Raw genomic sequence first — 18,913 nt, 5'->3', positions numbered from 1 at the left:
TTAATTAATTATATAAATAACCACATCAGGTAGAAAAACACTGAAGGCCAAGCATGGTGGCTCACACCTGTAATCCCAGTACTCTGGGAGGCAGACAGATCACCTGAGGTCAGGAGTTCGAGACCACCCTGGCCCACATGGTAAAACCCCGTCTCTACTAAAAATAGAAAAATTAGCCGGGCATGGTGGCAGGCGCCTGTAATTCCAGCTACTCAGGAGACTGAGGCAGGAGAATTGCTTAAACCCACAAGCCTGAGGTTGCAGCGAGCCAAGCTGGCGCCACTGCACTCCAGACTGGGCGACAGAGTGAGACTCTGTCTCAAAGAAAAAAAAAAAAAATATCAACAACAAAAAACACTTAAAACATTCTTAAATTGTTTTTACTGTAAATTCCTTGAAGGTACAGGGAATATAATTCATCTTTATCCTTTTCCCATTTCACCCCAAGTGCTAAGTGAAGTGTAGTGCCTGGGTCATGAAGGCAATAAACTGTTTTGTATAAATCATCCTATTTAATTAATTAATGGACCCCTTTATTATTTGACTTGGTAGAAACAAGTTTCTCATCATTGGGTGGCCATGCATTAGAGTTAAGCAGTCTGTGAGTAACATTGAACTACCTCATTAAAACACGGAGCTCCTGATTGACTCCTGATTTGAATAAACTAGGAATGAGAAAACCTTGGAATCTCTAAAAAATACTGTATTTTAACATTACATACTCTTTTTCAGACTGCAATTACATGCCTGTCTACTGTTCTATCAATTGATTTCAAACCTTCAGAAATAGAAGTTGGAGTAGTGACAGTTGAAAATCCTAAATTCAGGTGAGTGATATTGTGGGCCAAATGCAGACTAGAAAGGTGGAGGCATGTGAGTTCATGTGTCCTATAACTTGTGGGGGAAATCTTTTTTCTGTAACTGCCATTATAGTTTTTTTTTTTTTCCCCTAGCACCTGAGATCTGTTTTAAAACTTACTGTACTCTCTTTAAGAGTCAGATATGAAAGCTTTTCTCCTTATTTCATAGTGGTTTTATATCTTGACACCAGAGATAACATAAAGTTACCTTCCTACCTTCCTTATGTAAGGAAAAAAGTTAGCATTGTGTTTTCTTTTTTTTAGTTTAAGGCCAATACAAATTCAATTCCCAAAGTAGTAGTTTGCAAGTTTTTCAGATAGAACTTTGGTTATTTAGTGGTTATTTAAGTAGAACTTTTAGGAGCAATATGAGCTACTGATATATGTCAGACCCTTATCTGGAGATCTTTGGAAAGCCCACATTTTGAATACAGCTATTTGACTTGCAGATGCTGGATATGGGTGTGAGTGTTCTTACTCACTAAGTGACTAACTCCCACACATCAGCCTTCTAACTTCCATGATTCAAATCCATACTGAGTGCTTCACATAGTCAGTTCATTTAATCCTCCCAGCAACCTGTAAGTCAGTTTATATACCAGGGACCAGGATGTGTTATATTTAACTAATGAAAATACTACAGTTAAATCCACAGATGCAAGGAACTACTGGGAGGCATTTTAACTATGAGGTGTATCTACTGTTAGATCACAACCATAAAGACACATGATCAGGGTTGTGGTGTGGGTATGGGAGTGGTAAGCTAAGCTTAACTAGACCTTGAAGAGGTTTTTCGTTTTATTTATTTATTTATTTTTTCCTAATTTGTTCTTTTGGTTGCCCACAGATAAGTCATATAAACATGACAGATTTAGAAGAATTCACAGGACTTTAAAAAAAAAAAAAAAAAAAGACACGAGCTGGGTGATGTAGCATGCATCTGTAGTCTCAGCTCCTCAGGAGGCTGAGGCAAGAGGATGGCTTGAGCCTTGGAGTTGAAAGCTGTAGTGCACAATGATAGTGCCTGTGAATAGCCATTGTACTCTAGCTTGGTTAACATAGTGAGACCCCATCTGTTTAAAAAAAAAAAAAAAAAAAAAATAGCAACAACAACACCAGAACCGAATCTGTCTTAACTTTTTTTCCCTATAGGAAGAAGTCTTATAACTTGGATTGGGGTAGGGGTGAGGTGTGGGGGTGGAGATCAAGTTGCTTTCAAAAAAGGTGCCTTTTTTTTTTTTTTTTAAAGCAGTAAAAATTTCAGCAATAATAATTTTAAAATCTCTCTAAGAAACCTACAATTAGTTCTTGTTTTCTTTTCTGTTTGGAGACCTTCCTGCCACCTTTAAAATTGTATTTGTATCTGTTATTTTTAAAATTGGTAAGGAACCAAAAACCTTGTCTTCAAAAAACTTTATCATTTATAAGTTCTGTGATAGTAAATATATGTAAATAATTACAATACATAGCATAAGCATCAACAACTATTTAAACTGCTTAATATTGCCTTCAGTTGCACTAAAAAATGTTCTTTTGACAAATTGTACTTGTTAGAAGTCTAGTAGTAATAGGTCACATTAACAAGGTTGCCAAACAATTGATTCCTTTCCAGGCAAACATCATTTAGAAAATACATGTTCAGGGCCGCACATGGTGGCTCACGCCTATAATCCCAGCACTTTGGGAGGCCATCGTGGGCAGATCACTTGAGGTCAGGAGTTTGAGACCAGCCTGGCTAACATGGTGAAACCCTGTCTCTACTAAAAATACAAAAATTAGCCGGGTGTGGTGGTGGACGCCTGTAATCCCCGCTAGTTTGGAGGCTGAGGCAGGAGAATTGATTGAGCCCGGGAGGTGGAGGTTGCAGTGAGCCAAGATTATGCCACTGTACTCCAGCCTGGGCAACAGGGTCAGACTCCATCTCAAAAAAAAAAAAGAAAGAAAATATGTGTTCAACATGGAGCACTCTCTGGCTGGTAGACTATTCATAGAATTACAACTTTATTTTCACTGAATCTGAACACTTTAATATACTTAAAATTTCTTCACGAATTTTTATCTTTGAGCTGACATAAATTTGAGTTATACTACATATAAATGTATTTTGACGGCCGGGCACAGTGGCTCACGCCTGTAATCCCAGCACTTTGGGAGGTCGAGGCAGGTGGATCACGAGGTCAGGAGTTCCAGACCAGCCTGGCCAATATGATGAAACCCCGTCTCTACTAAAAATACAAAAATTAGTTGGGTGTGGTGGCACGTGCCTGTAGTCCCAGCTGCTTGGGAGGCTGAGGCAGAAGAATCACCTGAACCTGGGAGGCGGAGCTTGCAGTGAGCCGAGATCACGCCACTGCACTCTAGCATGCGTGACAGAGCAAGACTCTGTCTCAAAAAAAAATTAAAAAATGAAAATAAATGCCTTTTGACATAGAAGCTAAATAGAATGCTTTATAGTTTAGCTTTATATTATTCAATTGAAATATTTTCTATCTTAGCTGCAACTAAAGAATTTTGTTTTCAAGATACAATTCTAAATCTGATGTCAAATAAGTAAACATTTTTGTGTATAGGTGAAGGTGATATATTATCTGGGAATTCTTTCAAAATCTGAGGGAGGATAAGTGTGTGTAGATTGGTTTATAAATTGATAATTGTTGAAGTAGGTCAATAGATACATGGGAGTTGATTATACTATCCTACTTTTATGTGTGTTTGAAATTTTTTTTTAAATGGTTGGTTTTTTCCCCCTTTTGCCTTCTAGGATTCTTACAGAAGCAGAGATTGATGCTCACCTTGTTGCTCTAGCAGAGAGAGACTAAACATTGTCGTTAGTTTACCAGATCCGTGATGCCACTTACCTGTGTGTTTGGTAACAACAAACCAACATTATGGAGGTCCCTGGATTGAAAAAGGAACCTCTCCCACTCCTCCTGCCACTGAAGTGGTTAGGACTCTATATAAATAAAAACAACGCTTTTGGAAAATAATTGCATCCTGTTGTTTTCACCTCCTATTTTAAAATTTATTTTTGACGCCTAATGTACATATTTATGGGGTACAGTGTGATGTTTCAATACATGTATACATTATAATGATCAAATTAGGGTGATTAGCATATCCATCACCTGAAACACCGTGTTTTTGTGGTGAGAACATTTAAAATCCTCTCCTCTAGCTATTTTGAGGTACACAATACTTGATCTGTTTTTTGTTTTTTGAAACAAGATCTTGCTCTTGCCCAAGCTAGAGTGCAGTGATGTGATCATGGCTCACTGCAGCCTCGAACTCCCTCGTTCACGTAATCCTCTTGCCTCAACCTCCTTAGTAGCTGGTACTGCAGGTGTACACCATTGCACCCAGCTAATTTTATTATTTGTTTGTAGAGTTGGGGTTTTACTATGTTGCATGGGCTGGTCTCAGACTCCTGGCTGGCATTAAGCGATCCTCCTGCCTCAGCTTCCCAACATGCTGGGATTACAGGCATGAGCCACAGTGCCTGGATCCAGAGTACCTTACTGTTGACTGTAGTCACTCTGCTGTGCAATAGGATACCAAATCTTATTCCTTTTTTTTTTTTTTTGAGACAGGCACTTGATCTCACCCAGGCTGGAGTGCAGTGGCAGGCGTGCTCATAGCTCACTGCAACCTCAAATACCTGGGGTTAAGCAGTCCTCCCACCTTAGCCTCCCAGGTAGCTAGGACTATAGGTATGCATCACCAGGCCTGGCTAATTTTTTATCTTTTAAAAAATTGACATAGGGGTCTCCCTGTGTCACCGAGGCTAGTCTTAAACTCCTGGCCTCGAATAGTCCTATGTCAGCCTCCCAAAGTGCTGCTATTACAGGTATAAGTCACTGCACTGGGCCCCTCCTTTAATTGTAACTTTTTACCTGTTCACCACCTTCTCCCCATCCCTCCCACTACCACCTCCAGTCCCTGGTAACCACTGTTCTATTCACTACATATAAATCAACGTTTTTAGATTTGGCATATAAGTCAAAATGTGGCATTTGTCTTTCTGTATCTGGCTTATTTTCACTTAATGTATTATCCTCTAGGTTCATTCGTGTTATAAATGACAGGATTTCATTCTTTTTAATAGCTAAATAGTATTCCTTTGTGTATATATATCGTATTTTCTTTATCCATTCATTCACTTTGAACACTTAAGTCAGTTATATCGTGGCTATTGCGTATAGTCCTGCAATAAACATGGGATTGCAGATATCTCTTCAACATACGGATTTCACTTCCTTTAAATACATACCAAGGAGTGCAATTGTTGGGTCATAGAGCAATTCTGTTTAATTTTTTGAGGAACGTTCATTTTGTTTTCCATAATGGCTGTACTCACGTACATTTCCCTTAATTGTAAGGGTTCCCTTTTCTCCGCATCCTCAACACTTGTTAGGTTTTGTCTTTTTGATAATAGTCACTCTAACGAGTGAGGTGATGTCTCATTGTGGTTTACCTCCAATTTTAAGTAGTAAGCCTTTGGTATATGCAGACAAATATTCACGATCTTCACACTGTAGCTTTAGTCATTTTACTGACACCGGTACAAGTTTACTTGGCTTAAGAAATTTCATAGCCAGCATCAGGCGTGCTGGCTCACACCTGTAACCCCAACACTTTGGGAGGCCTAGGCGGGCAGATCACTTGAGCTCAGGTGTTCAAGACCAGCCTGGGCAACATGGTGAAACCCTGTCTCTACCAAAAATATAAAAACAGCGTGCACATCTGTGGTCCCAGCTACTTAGGACACTGAGGAGGGAGAATCGCTTGAGTTTGGGGGATAGAGGTTGCAGTAAGCAGAGATTGTGCCACTGTACTCCAGCCTGGGTGACAGAGAAACCCCCATCTCAAAACAAAAAAAACAAAAAAAAACAAATGTAAACTGTAGCTGTATGGTATAATTAAATAACAAACTACAACTTTGGTTTTGAAACCTACTCTGGCCAGGCACTGTGGCTCACACCTACAATCCCAGCACTTTGGGAGGCTGAAGTGGGAGGATTGCTTGAGGCCAGCAGTTTGTGATGAGCCTGGACAACATAGTAAGACCTTGTCTCTACAGAAAATGTTTAGTTAGCTGGGCATGGTAGCCTGCACCTGTAGTCCCAGCTACTCAGGAGGCTGAGGCAGGAGGATCACTTGAGCCCAGGAGTTCGATGCTGCAATGAGCTATGATTGTGCCACTGCACTTAAGCTTGGGTGACAGTAAGACCCTGTCTCCAGAAAGAAAGCTGCTCTGACTGTAAGTTGGCATGTGAGGCAAGGCCTTTATTTTACAATTTCTCATTCAAATAAGGGATTACTGAATGTGGACTCCAAGTCCTATTGAATACTTTAATTATAATGAAAGGATTAGTATGATCTTTAGTAGTTTTGAGAAAAGCATTTATACTCAGCAAGAACCAGTATTTTCAAGAGTAGAAATTGTAGTTACCTTCAGGAAACAGGGCTAGAAAAGTCATAGAAATGTGTGTAGTTTTTTTGTTTGTTTGTTTGTTTGTCTTTTAGAATGTGTGGTTTCTGTGCCTCCTTAATAAGTACTTGAAGATAACATTAAGAAATGTTTTATATTAAAGTTTAGAGACCCAGCATCACAATGTTCAGGAAAAAAGAACAAACTGTATATTCATGGTAACTTTTTTTTTTTTTTTGGAGACACAGTCTTGCTCTATCACCCAGGCTGGAGTGCGGTGGCGCGATCTGGGCTCACTGCAGCTTCCACCTCCTGGGTTCAAGTGACTCTACTGCCTCTGCCTCCTGAGCAGCTGGGATTACAGGCACCTGACACCGTGCCCAGCTAATTTTGTTGTTGTTGTTGTTTTGTATTTCTAGTAGAGACGGGGTTTCACCATGTTGGCCAGGCTGGTCTCGAACTCCTGACCTCGTGATCCACCTGCCTCGGCCTCCCAAAGTGCTGGGATTACAGGTATAAGCCACCGCACCCAGCTGTAACCTGTGTTTTCTTTAAAGTCCCCAGACTGGTGACCTGAACCACTAATTAGAGATGATTTAAAAATCTTGGAAAGTCTAAGGGTAATATATTTTGTGTCCTCTTTTGCACAGAGCAAGTCTGGTGCTGTTGACCTCATGCAGGTGAGTGTGGCTGCAGAGTCTCATGCCAACTCTGCAGAAGTCAGAGTTGCCCTTGTTTCTGCAGCCATCAGGCCCACACAAGGGGAGGCCACGTAAATATATGACCAGTAGAAGCAGGAAACTTCACCAACCACATCCTCTTCAGAACTGTCAGGAATAGTAGTTTCCTAACAAGGAAGCAGGGTTCTTCCTTGTTCTTCCAGGTGGTGGTTCTGGGATTACCCATCCTAATCCACTAGGCTCTATGAAAGTGCTGCCATCGTTTCGAAAGTGGGGTCTATGTAAAAGGGCTAACCCTCTAAAGACAAGCTGAATTTACACACCCTTAGAGCCTTGACTGATTTCACCCTCCTAGAATCAGTGGATGAGACTAGCAACTATTTCAGTTTTACTGTTAGAGGCTCCTTTTTAGAGGTAAAAAACTAAAATTCTGTAATTTGTTAGAAAAGTACATTTTTACATTATAAGGCAAAATCTGGATGAATTAGGATTAAATATAGAATAGTTTTAAATATTGGTTATGCTTAATTGAAAGAATGAGAAGAAATAGAAAAGATCAATTTAAATAGGTGAGCATTAGGCTGGGTGCAGTAGCTCATGCCTATAATCCCCAATACACTGGGAGCCCAAGACTGGCGTGGCAAGGTTTTGTCTCTACACAAAAATTCTTAAAATTAGGTCAAGTGTGGTGGTGCACACAAACCTGGAGTCCTAGTTACTTGGGAGGCTGAGGTGGGAGGGTCACTTGAGCCCAGGAGTTCAAGCCTGCAGTAAACTATGATCACAACACTGTACTCCAGGCTGGGTGACAAAGCAAGACCCTTTCTCTAAAAATGAAAATAAAAGGGTAGACACTAAATACTGTAATTCTGGCTGGCACGGTGGCTCATGCCTGTAATCCCAGCACTTTGGGAGGCTGAGGCAGGTAGATCACCTGAGATCAGGAGTTCAAGAGCAGCCTGACCAACATGGAGAAACCCCATCTATACTATAAATGAAAAAAATTAGCCGGGCATGGTGGTGCATGCCTGTAATCCCAGCTACTCGGGAGGCTGAGTCAGGAGAATCGCTTGAACCCAGGAGGTGGAGGTTGCGGTGAGCCAAGATCATGCCATTGCACTCCAGCCTGGGCAACAAGAGTGAAACTCTGTGTCAATCAGGCAATCAGTAAATCTGTTTCTTGTTTTGTTTTTTAAGCAAACTACCTGGAATGGATAACAAAGGGTTAATGCAGAAAGGTTATACAAAATGCCAAGAAAAATGCCTGAAATATTTAAATATCTTTACCCAAAGAACATTTTGATTAGTAAGAAATATAAGAATACAGACCAGGCACGGTGGCTCACGCCTGTAATCCCAGCACTTTGGGAGGCCCAGGCAGGCGGATCACTTGAGGTCAGGCATTCACCTGACCAACATGGCGAAACCCTGTATCTACAAAAATACAAAAATTAGCCAGATGTGGTGGCGCACACCTGTAATTCCAGCTACTCAGGAGGCTGCAGCAAGAGAATCACTTGAACCCGGGAGGCCAAGGTTGCAGTGAGCCGAGATCGCACTACTGCACTCCAGCCTGGGCAACAGAGTGAGACTCCATCTCAAAATCAATCAATCAATCAATAAACATAAGAATACAGATATGAAGCCAGGCACGGTGACTTATGCCTGTAATCCCGGCACTTTGGGAGGCCAAGGTGGGTGGATCACTTGAGGTCAGAAGCTCAAGACCAGCCTGGCCAACTTAGTAAAACCTTGTCTCTACTAAAAAATACAAAAATTAGCTGGGCGTGGTGGTGCACATCTGTAGTCCCAGCTACTTGGGAGGCTGAGGCAGGAAATCGCTTGAACCTGGGAGGCAGAGGTTGCAGTGAGCTGAGATCCCACCACTGCACTTCAGCCTGGGCAACAGAGCTAGACTCAAAAAAAAAAAAAAAATACAGATATGATTTTTTTAAATATGAGAAATATGATAATTCTGACACTCAGAGGGATATGTCCAGACATTCATGAACGTGAAGCTATTTGGGTAGACATGAGGCTTTCCTTCTCTTGATACCTCATTTTTCATAAACAGTATTGTTATTGTACCATTTAGGTTACAAGTTAGCAACAAACCAGGCACTCAGCTCCCTCACTAGCCTCCAAATCCAAGATCCAGATTTGTGCCACAACCAAATTATTACATTAACGATCTTCACATAGGGGCACACACCTGTAGTCTAGCTACGCAGGAGGCTGAGGTGAGAGGATCACTTGAGCCCAGGAGGTCAAGGCCATAATAAGCTGTAGTCACACCACTGCACTCCAGCCTGGGGGACAGAATGAGACATCTGTCTCAAAAAAAAAAAAAAAAAAAAAAAAAAAACTAAATTAACATCATAATGGTGAATTAGTTTACATTTTTTTGTTTTATTTTTATTTATTTTTATTTTTTGAGATGGAGTCTCCTGTCACCCAGGTTGGAGTGCAGTGGCACGATCTCGGCTTACTGCAACCTCCACTCCCATGTTCAAGCAATTCTCTTGTCTCAGCCTCCTGAGTAGCTGGGATTACAGGTGTGTGCCACCATGCCCAGCTAATTTTTGGATTTTTAATAGAGACGGGGTTTCACCATGTTGGTCAGGCTGGTCTCAAACTCCTGACCTCGTGATCCACCTGCCTCAACCTCCCAAAGTTTTGGGATTACAGGCGTGAGCCACCATGCCAAGCCTGTTTTATTTTTGTAGAGACAGGGTCTCGCCATGTTGCCCAGGCTGGTCTCCAACTCCTGGGCTCAAGCCATCCTCCTGCCTCAGCTTCCCAAAGTGTTGGTATTACAGGTGGGATTACAGCCACCATACATGGCTCCAAGATGGCTTCTAACTCCATTTATTTTACATTCTGGAAAATCCAGCTGATACAATAAGAAATGAAATTTAAGAGGTATTGGAATGGAGATAGAATTAAAATTTGCTATTTAGATTATTTACATAAAAAAATAAGAAAATGACCTAATATAGTATTAGTCTTTATTGGGACAGGCCCTGTTTTAGATACAATATCCTTTAAACTGGTTTAAGCTGAACATCTATAATTTGCTTGTCTGCAGTTCCAAAATTCAGAAAGTTCTTAAAACTCAGCTGGCTTTTTATATCTCACTTTATTTCTGCAGAAATATGAATGTGCTTAATTATAGGGTGCTGCCCCAGACTCCAGTGGTAGAGTTATGGAATATATGGTTTAGACATCATATTACCTCTCTAAAATCCAAAATACATTATATTCCAAACGCATCTGTGCCGGGCGTGGTGGCTCACGCCTATAGTCCTCTCTCTTTGGGAGGCTGAGGTGGGCAGATTGCCTGAGCTCAGGAGTTCGAGACCAGCCTGGGTAACATAGCAAAACCCCATCTCTATTAAAAATACAAAAAAAATCAGGCTTGGTGGCGCATGCCTGTAGTCCCAGGTACTTGGGAGGCTGAGGCACAAGAATTGCTTGATCCTGGGAGGCAGAGGTTGCAGTGAGCCAAGATGGCACCACTGCACTCCAGCCTGGGCCACAGAGTGAGACTCTGTCTCAGATAAAAAAGAACCTGGCCCCATGCCTTTTGGATAAAGAATAATAGACCTATACTATTATTATTCCCCTGTTGTGAGTGAAAACAAAAACAAAAACAAAAACTAAAACTGAGTCCAAGTTAGGTAATTTGGCCAGGATCACACAACTACAATGTGTCAATGACAGGACTAGAACACACAATAGTCTGGCTTCAAGATGCATCTTTGTCAGGACGTTAGATGAAATCTATAATCACTTTTTCTCAGACTGCCCCTCCCCAACCATCCCAAAAATGTCTAAAAAGTAAATACCTTTCCTATATACCAGGAATAAATGTTTAGAAAATTATATAAGTATGGCACAATAGCAACAAAAATATAAATCAGAATCGTTCTAACTGGAAATATTGACCCATGTGAAGGAAAGTAAAAACCTTGACTGCAAGACTTCCTGCTGCTAGATGGAAGTGCTGACAATTGTAAAGTCAGTTCTTTTCCAAACTAATGTGTAGACTTAAAGTCATTCTAGTCAAAACACTAAAAAAAAAAAAAAAGAGAGAGACTTCGCAGAGTAATTAAAAATATATATATTTTAAAAGAGAGCTAGAAGAAAGAAAAAGAGAAGGAAAATAAAATAGTTTAGTTGAAAAACAGATCTCCACATGGTGATCCACTTTCTAAACAACAACAATGCACTTTGGGAGGCTGATGTGGGCAGATCAGCTAAGATCAGGAGTTCGAGACCAGCCTTGAAACCCCGTCTCTACTAAAAATACAAAAAATTAGCCAGGCCTTATGGCAGACGCCTGTAATCCCAGCTACTCAAGAGACTGAGGGAGGAGAATCATTTGAACCTGGAAGGAAGAGGTTGCAGTGAGCCAAGATCACCCAATTGCACTCCAGTCTGGGTGACAACAGTGAAACTCTATCTCAATAATTAATTAATTAATTAAAAATAACAATGGATAAAATCATGAAGGGAAAACAACTGTATATTTCACTACCTAAAAATGTAAAATTTTGTTAACAACAAGACCCCATAAGCAAAGTTCAAATAGTGAGAAAATATTAACACATAAATAGAAAAATACACCAACAACAGACAAGTCATGAAAATTTTCTAGTCTAAACCTGAAAAAACAACTCAATAATTTTAAAATGAAAATTGTAAGATAACATATTTTCTATCAAATGACTAAAACTTTTACATTGATAGCACATAGTATACTTGGCATATGGCAAGTGTTTCATAAGTATTTGTTGTATGAAGGAATGATGAAGTACATTAAAAGTTAGCTACTCCAGGCTGTGCTCAGTGGCTCACACTTGTAATCCCAGCACTTTTGGAGGCCGAGGTAGGCAGATCATGAGATCAGGAGTTTAAGACCAGCCTGGCCAATATGGTGAAACCTGCATCTCTACTAAAAAATACAAAAATTAGCCGGGTGTGGTGGCATGTGCCTGTAGTCCCAGCTACTCAGGAGGCTGAGGCAAGAGAATTGCTTGAACCCGGGAGGCAGAGGTTGCAGTGAGCTGAGATTGCACCATTGCACTTCAGCCTGGGCAACAGAGCAAGACTCCACCTCAAAAAAACAATAAATAAATAAAGTTAGCTACTCCTTTTGCTGGTGGAAGTACAAACATGTTTCTGGAGGGCAATATGGAAATATTTATCAAGAACCAAAAAAAAAAAAAAAAAGAAAAGTTATCCCATTTGGTTTTTTTTTTTTTTTTTTTTGAGACAAAGTCTTGCTCTGTCGCCCAGGCTGGAGTGCAGTGGCCGGATCTCGGCTCACTGCAAGCTCCGCCTCCCGGGTTTAGGCCATTCTCCTGCCTCAGCCTCCCGAGTAGCTGGGACTACAGGCGCCCGCCACCTCGCCCAGCTAGTTTTTTGTATTTTTTTAGTAGAGACGGGGTTTCATCGTGTTAGCCAGGATGGTCTCAATCTCCTGACCTCGTGATCCGCCCGTCTCGCCCTCCCAAAGTGCTGGGATTACAGGCTTGAGCCACCGCACCCGGCCAAGTTATCCCATTTGTAAGAATGTGTCTAAGAGAAGTAATTAGAGATGAGGAATTGTGTCGGAGTAATTTTTATGTACAATAATATAATTTTATATACAATGATAAATTCCATTGCATTCAATACTGTGGAATATTATGCAGCCATTAAAACCTCTGTCTTGAAGAATATTTAATGATATGAAAAACATTTACAATGTAATATTATGTTAAAAAAAAAAAAACAGGATAAAATATGCAGTGTGATCCCTGCAGCAGACATTTTGGTACTCTGCCTTCCTCATTCCTGCCATACCCTGGTGGATAGTCCTGACTCCTGCCAACAGCATCCCACCCAGAAAGTACTTTATGCAGTTCTCTGCTTCCCTGCCTCAGGGCTTTCTCTGAAATCAGGAAAACCTGCTCAGGCCGTGTAAGCCTAATACAGCCTGAAACTTTGGGGTAATTAATGCCACCTGGAGCTGATGGATCAGTCTCCCAGCTTCTTGTTGCGGGGCATTTCTGGGATGGGCTATAGATGTCCCTAGAATTCTGAAGCTGTATGCAAAATTTGGTGCATGTCCTAATTTCCTGGGAGAGGCCCATAGCTTTTATCAGATATTCAAATGAGTCTATTTGCCAAGAAAGGAGAACCACTGGTAGAAGGAAAACCGTAGAATTCTAGAAGACAATCGAATGGCAACAGTGGTTATTCTGGTGAAATTGCAAGGGCATTTTTTCGCTTATATTCTTCTGTATTTTCCACATTTAAAATAAGAAACATGTATGAAGAAATTGAAAATACCCCAGATATACAGCAAAAGGAAACTGATTGAGAAATTGAGTTCAATAAAACATTTTGCTGCCAAACTTTTTTTTTTTTAATACAGTCTTGTTTTTGTTGCCCAGGCTGGAGTGCAATGGGGCAATCTCTGCTCACTGCAACCTCCGCCTCCCAGGTTCAAGAGATTCTCCTGCCTCAGCCTCCTGAGTAGCTGGGATTACAGGCATGCACCACCATGTCCGGCTAATTTTGTGTTTTTAGTAGAGACGGGGTTTCTCCATGTTGATCAGGCTGGTCTCGCACTCCCAACCTCAGTTGATCCGCCCACCTCGGCCTCCCAAAGTGCTGGGATTATAGGCGTGAGCCACTGCTCCCGGCCAACCATTATCTTTTTACTGTCTCTATAGTTTTTGCTTTTCCAGAAAGTTATATAGTTGAATTCATACGGTAAGTAACCTTTTCAGATTGGCTTATTTCATCTGCAATACTCACGAAAGATTTTTCCATGTCTTTTTGTGGCTTGATAGCTCATTTTATTTTAGTGCCGAATAATATTCCATGGTATAGATGTACAACAGTTTGTTTTCCACTCATCTATTGAAGGACATCTTGCTTGCTTCTGGTTTTTGGCAATCGTTATTATTATTCTGTTTTGTTTTGAGACAAGGTCTCACTCTGTCGCCCAGGCTGGAGTGCAGTGATGCAATCTCAGCTCACTGCAACTTCCACCTCCTGGGTTCAAGCAATTCTCCTGCCTCAGCCTCCTGAGTAGCTGGAATTATAGGCATGCGCCACCATGCCCTGAAAATGTTTGTATTTTCAGTAGAGACGGGGTTTCACTATGTTGGCCAGGCTAGTCTCGAACTCCTGGCCTGAAGTGATCCACCTGCCTTGGCCTCCCAAAGTGCTGGGATTACAGGCATGAACCACCTCCCCTGGCCTGTTTTTTTGCAATTATGAAGAAAGCTGCTTTATAAACATTTGTTTGTGAGGTTTTTGTGTGGGTATAAGCTGGATTTTACACTAATACTGTGTTTAGCTTTGTAAGAACTGCTCAGCTGTCTTCCAGGTGGCTGTACCATTTTGCATTCCCACCGGTTACTGCTGTTCTGCACCCTTGCTAGTAGTATTTGGTACTGTTATTTAAAAACCTTTTTTTTTTTTTTTTTGGACTGATGAGGTGGCTTGTGCCTGTAATCCTAGCACTTCGGGAGGCCTAGGCAGGCAGATTACCTGACGTCAGGAGTTCAAGACCAGCCTAGCCAACATGGTGAAACTCTGTCTCTACTAAAAATACAAAAATTAGCTGGGTGCAGTGGCTCGCACCTGTAATCCCAGCTACTCAGGAGGCTGAGGCAGGAGAATCACTTGAACCTGGGAGGCGGAGGTTGCAGTGAGCTGAGATCACCCCACTGCACTCCAGCCTGGGCAATAGATCAAGACTTCATCTCAAAAAATAAAAAATAAAAATTTTTTTTGTCCATTCTAATAGATATGTTGTGGCATCTCAGTGTTGTTTTAATTTTTGAGACGGAGTCTGGCTCTGTCACCCAGGCTGGAGTGCAGTTGCACAATCTCAGTTTATTGCAACCTCCACCTCCCAGGTTCAAGTGATTCTCATGCCTCAGCCTCCCAAGTAGTGGGGATTATAGGCGTGTGCCACCACACCCAGCTAATTTTTGTATTTTTAGTAGAGACAGGGTTTCATCATGTTGGCCAGGATGGTCTTGATCTCTTGACCTCATGATCGGCCTGCCTCAGCCTCCCAAAGTGCCGGGATACAGGCATGAGCCACCACGCCCAGCCAACGAGCATCTTTTCATATACTTATTTTCCATCTGCTTACCTTCTTTGGTGAGGTGTCTGTTCAGATCCTTTGCCAATTTTTAAATTGGGTTTTTTTCTCATGGTTGAATTTTAGGAATCCTTCATGTATTTTGGATACCAGTTATCATATATGTGTTTTGCAAATATTTTATCCCAATCTATAGCTCATCTTTTCATTCTCTTAATTTTTTTTCACAGAGCACAAGTTTTTAATTTAATAAAGTTCAATTCATCAATTTTTTTCTTTCATGAATTGTGCTGCTTATGTTGTATCTGAAAACTCATTGCCAAACCCAAGTCACCTACATTTCTTCTCATATTATTATCTGAAAGTTTCATAATGTGATGCTTTACATTAAGTCTATAATCCACTTTGAGTTAATTTTTGTGAAAAGTGTAAGGCCTGTGTCTAGATTCATGTTTTACCATGTGGCTATCCAATTGTTACAGCACTATTTATCAAAAATATTATTCTTTCTCCATTGAATTACCATTGCTCCTTTGTCAAAGTTCAGTTGATTATATGTTTGTGGGTCTATTTCTGGGATCTTTATCCTGTTCTATTAATCTATTTGTCTATTCTTTCATCAATACCATGTTGTCTTGATTATTGTTGCTTAGTATTGATAGTCAGATAGTGTCAGTCTTCCAGGGGGACTTTGTTCTTCTTGAGTGTTTTCAGTATCATGTTGGCTATTCTGGGTTTTTTCTTTTTTTTTTTTTTTTTTGGCACTTCTAGATAAACTTTAGAATGAGTTTGTCAATATCCACAAAATAACTTGCTGAGTTTTTTTTTTTTGAGATGGACTCTCGCTCTGTCGTCCGGGCTGGAGTGCAGTGGTGTGATCTCGGCTCACTGCAAGCTTCGCCTCCCGGGTTCCCGCCATTCTCCTGCCTCAGCCTCCCGAGTAGCTGGGACTACAGGCGCCCGCCACCACGCCCGGCTAATTTTTTGTATTTTTAGTAGAGACGGGGTTTCACCGTGTTAGCCAGGATGGTCTCGATCTCCTGACCTCGTGATCCGCTCACCTCGGCCTCCCACAGTGCTGGGATTACAGGCGTGAGCCACCGCGCTGGGCCAACTTGCTGAGTTTTGACTGGAATTTGTTGAATCTATAGATCAAGTTGGGAAGAAATAACATCTTGACAATATTGAGTCTTCCTATCTATGAATATGGAACATCTCTCCATTTATTTAGATCTTTGATTTCTTTCATCAGAATTTTGTAGTTTTCTCATAAAGATCCTGTGTATATTTTGATATATACCTAAGTCTTTTACTTTGTTAGTGCTAATGTAAATGGTGTCGTGTTTTTAGTTTCAAATTCAAATTGTTCGTTGCTGGTATATAGGAAAGCAATTAACTTTTATATATTACCTTTGTATCTTGCAACCTTCCTATAAATGCTTAGTAGTTCCAGGAGCTTTTCCCTCCAGCCTTGTTTACATTGTTGACATCTTAGACTTTGTAAACAATCTTATGTCTTGATTTCCCCCAATTGTGTCATAAATGTTTTTGATGCCATTTTATTTGTTTTTTTAGGGACAGAGTCTCACTCTGTCACCCAGGCTGAAGTGCAATGGTGTGATCACAGGTCACTGCAGCCTCAACCTCCTGGAGTCATGTATCCTCCCACCTACGCCTCCCAAGTTGCTGAGACCTTAGGCACACACCACCATGCCTGGTTAATTTTTTGTGTTTTGTAGAGATGGGGTGTTGCAATGTTGCCCAAGCTTGGTCTCAAGCTCCTGGTCTCAAGCTCCTGGTCTCAAGCGGTTCTCCCTGCCTTGGCCTCCCAAAGTGCTGGGATTACAAGTGTGAGCCACCACACCCAGAGCCAATATCATTTTATTGTTTTAAAACATTTTTGGTGGCGGGAAAAAAAAAAGATAATGGTTGCTGGGCGTTCAGAGTGGGGGTGGGAAGAAATGGGAAGTAGAGAAGGATGAATAGGTGAAGAACCAGTTTAGGGCAGTGAAACTTGGGTTTGGTACAGTAATCGTGGATGCATGACATTTGCCTTTATCAAACCCTGTAGAAATGTACAATAGAAAAAGTAAGCCTTAATATAAAATATGGACTTTAATAATAATGTGTCAGTATTAGTTCATGAATTGTAACAAATGTGCCACACCAATGCAAGATACTGATAACAGGGAAAGTTGATGTGGGATGGTGAACTCTCCACACAATCTGCTCAATTTGGATGGGCGTGGTGGCTCATGTCTGTAATCCCAGTACTTTGAGAGGCCGAGGCGGGAGGATCACTTGAGCCCAGGAGCTTGAGACTAGCCTGGGCAACACAGGGAGACCCTGTTTCTACAAAAAATTAAAATATTGGCTGGGCAAGGTGGTTCATGCCTGTAATCCCAGCACTCTGGGAGGCCAAAGTGGGCAGGTCACAAGGTCAGTAGTTCGAGACCAGCCTGCCCAACATAATGAAACCCCATCTCTACTAAGAATACAAAAAATGGACAGATGCAATGGCTCACGCCTGTAATCCCAGCACTTTGGAAGGCCAAGGGGGGCGGATCACGAGGTCAGGAGATTGAGACCAGCCTGGCAAACGTGGTAAAACCCAGTCTCTACTAAAATACAAAAAATTAGCCAGGCATGGTGGCACACACCTGTAATCCCAGCTGCTTGGGAGGCTGAGGCAGGAGAATCACTTAAACCCGGGAGGCAAAGGTTGCAGTGAACTGAGACGGCGCCACTGCACTCCAGCCTGGTGACAGAGCAAGACTCTGTCTCAAAAGAAAAAAAAAGTAGTCAGGCGTGGTGGTATATACCTGTAGTCCCAGCTACTTGGGAGACTGAGGCAGGAGAATTGCTTGAACCTGGAAGGCGGAGGTTGCAGTGAGCCGAGATCACACCACTGCACTCCAGCCTGGGCAACAGAGCGAGACTCCATCTCAAAAAAAATAATAATAATTAAAATATTAGCCAGGCACGGTGGCACATGCCTGTAGCCCCAGCTAATTGGGAGGCTGAGGTGGGAGAATTGCTTGAGCCCAGAAGTTCCAGGCCAGAAAGTTCCAGGCCCTCAGCCCTGATCTACCAAGTCCAAGTCTCCCAGGACACTGCTCTGGGCATAAGTCTTTTGAGAGTGTACCCTAGTCAGGCCTGGCGTTTGCCACTGCTTGGGAAGCACTGTGGGCAGCAGCTGCAGGTGACAAGATCACAGTCAAGTGTATCTGGGGCTCAGCCACCTGTGCTGCTCTCTTGGTTGGTAGGAGGTTACTGGTGTGCTGAGGAGTCAAATGTGTTTTCAGAAGGTGACCTTGTGCCTTAGGCTTATGTCATCTGTGCCTTTGCTGACATCATCCTAGACTCCAACAGCCAGACCAGGGGATAACAAATGCAAATGTCTAACAGTAATTAACTCTTAGCAGCAACCTCAGCCTGGGGCTCCCCTTTCCAGGGCTTGTGGCAGCTACACCAGGCCCTGCTACAGCCCCTTGTCACTGAGAGACCTCTCCCACATCCAGAGATACGAGGGGAATGTAGGGAAATGTGCATTTAGACCAAGGAAATGCACTGTCCCAAATGGCAAGTGGACTGGCATAAACTCTGGTGAAGCTGCTGGCGTCCCTTTCGAGCAGTTACCACAAGAAGATCGTTTGGATTAGGGGCGTGCTTTCCACAGAAATCAGGCTCTGGCCTTACTGCGGGGGGGTGACCTGTAAACCTCAGAGTTAACATAGTGGTTTAGGTTTTACCAAGTGCACTGCGGTGATTAAGCCTCCACTGAGGACTGGAATGAGGAAGAAAAGGAGAAGCAGAAGAAGAACAGGAAAGA

General features: G+C 41.9%; 1 protein-coding gene across 2 annotated transcripts in view; it reads left to right on the top strand.

The window, feature by feature from the left end:
* Nucleotides 1–3,852, top strand: part of LOC105477974 (proteasome 20S subunit alpha 6) — a 41,177-nt gene extending 37,325 nt beyond the window's left edge. For both annotated transcript variants that reach the window (XM_011734900.2, XM_011734899.3), the window contains exons 6-7: nucleotides 733–827; nucleotides 3,622–3,852. In XM_011734900.2, the coding sequence (XP_011733202.1) occupies nucleotides 733–827; nucleotides 3,622–3,679 (153 nt within the window). In that variant the 3' untranslated portion in view covers nucleotides 3,680–3,852. The remainder of the gene's footprint in view (nucleotides 1–732; nucleotides 828–3,621) is intronic.
* Nucleotides 3,853–18,913: the final 15,061 nt, after the last annotated feature.

The sequence above is a fragment of the Macaca nemestrina genome, chromosome 7 (assembly GCF_043159975.1).
Source record: "Macaca nemestrina isolate mMacNem1 chromosome 7, mMacNem.hap1, whole genome shotgun sequence".
In the NCBI taxonomy this organism is placed as follows: Eukaryota; Metazoa; Chordata; class Mammalia; order Primates; family Cercopithecidae; genus Macaca; species Macaca nemestrina.
Note: the sequence above shows the minus strand (reverse complement) of the source record. Positions and strands in the feature narration are given on the sequence as shown.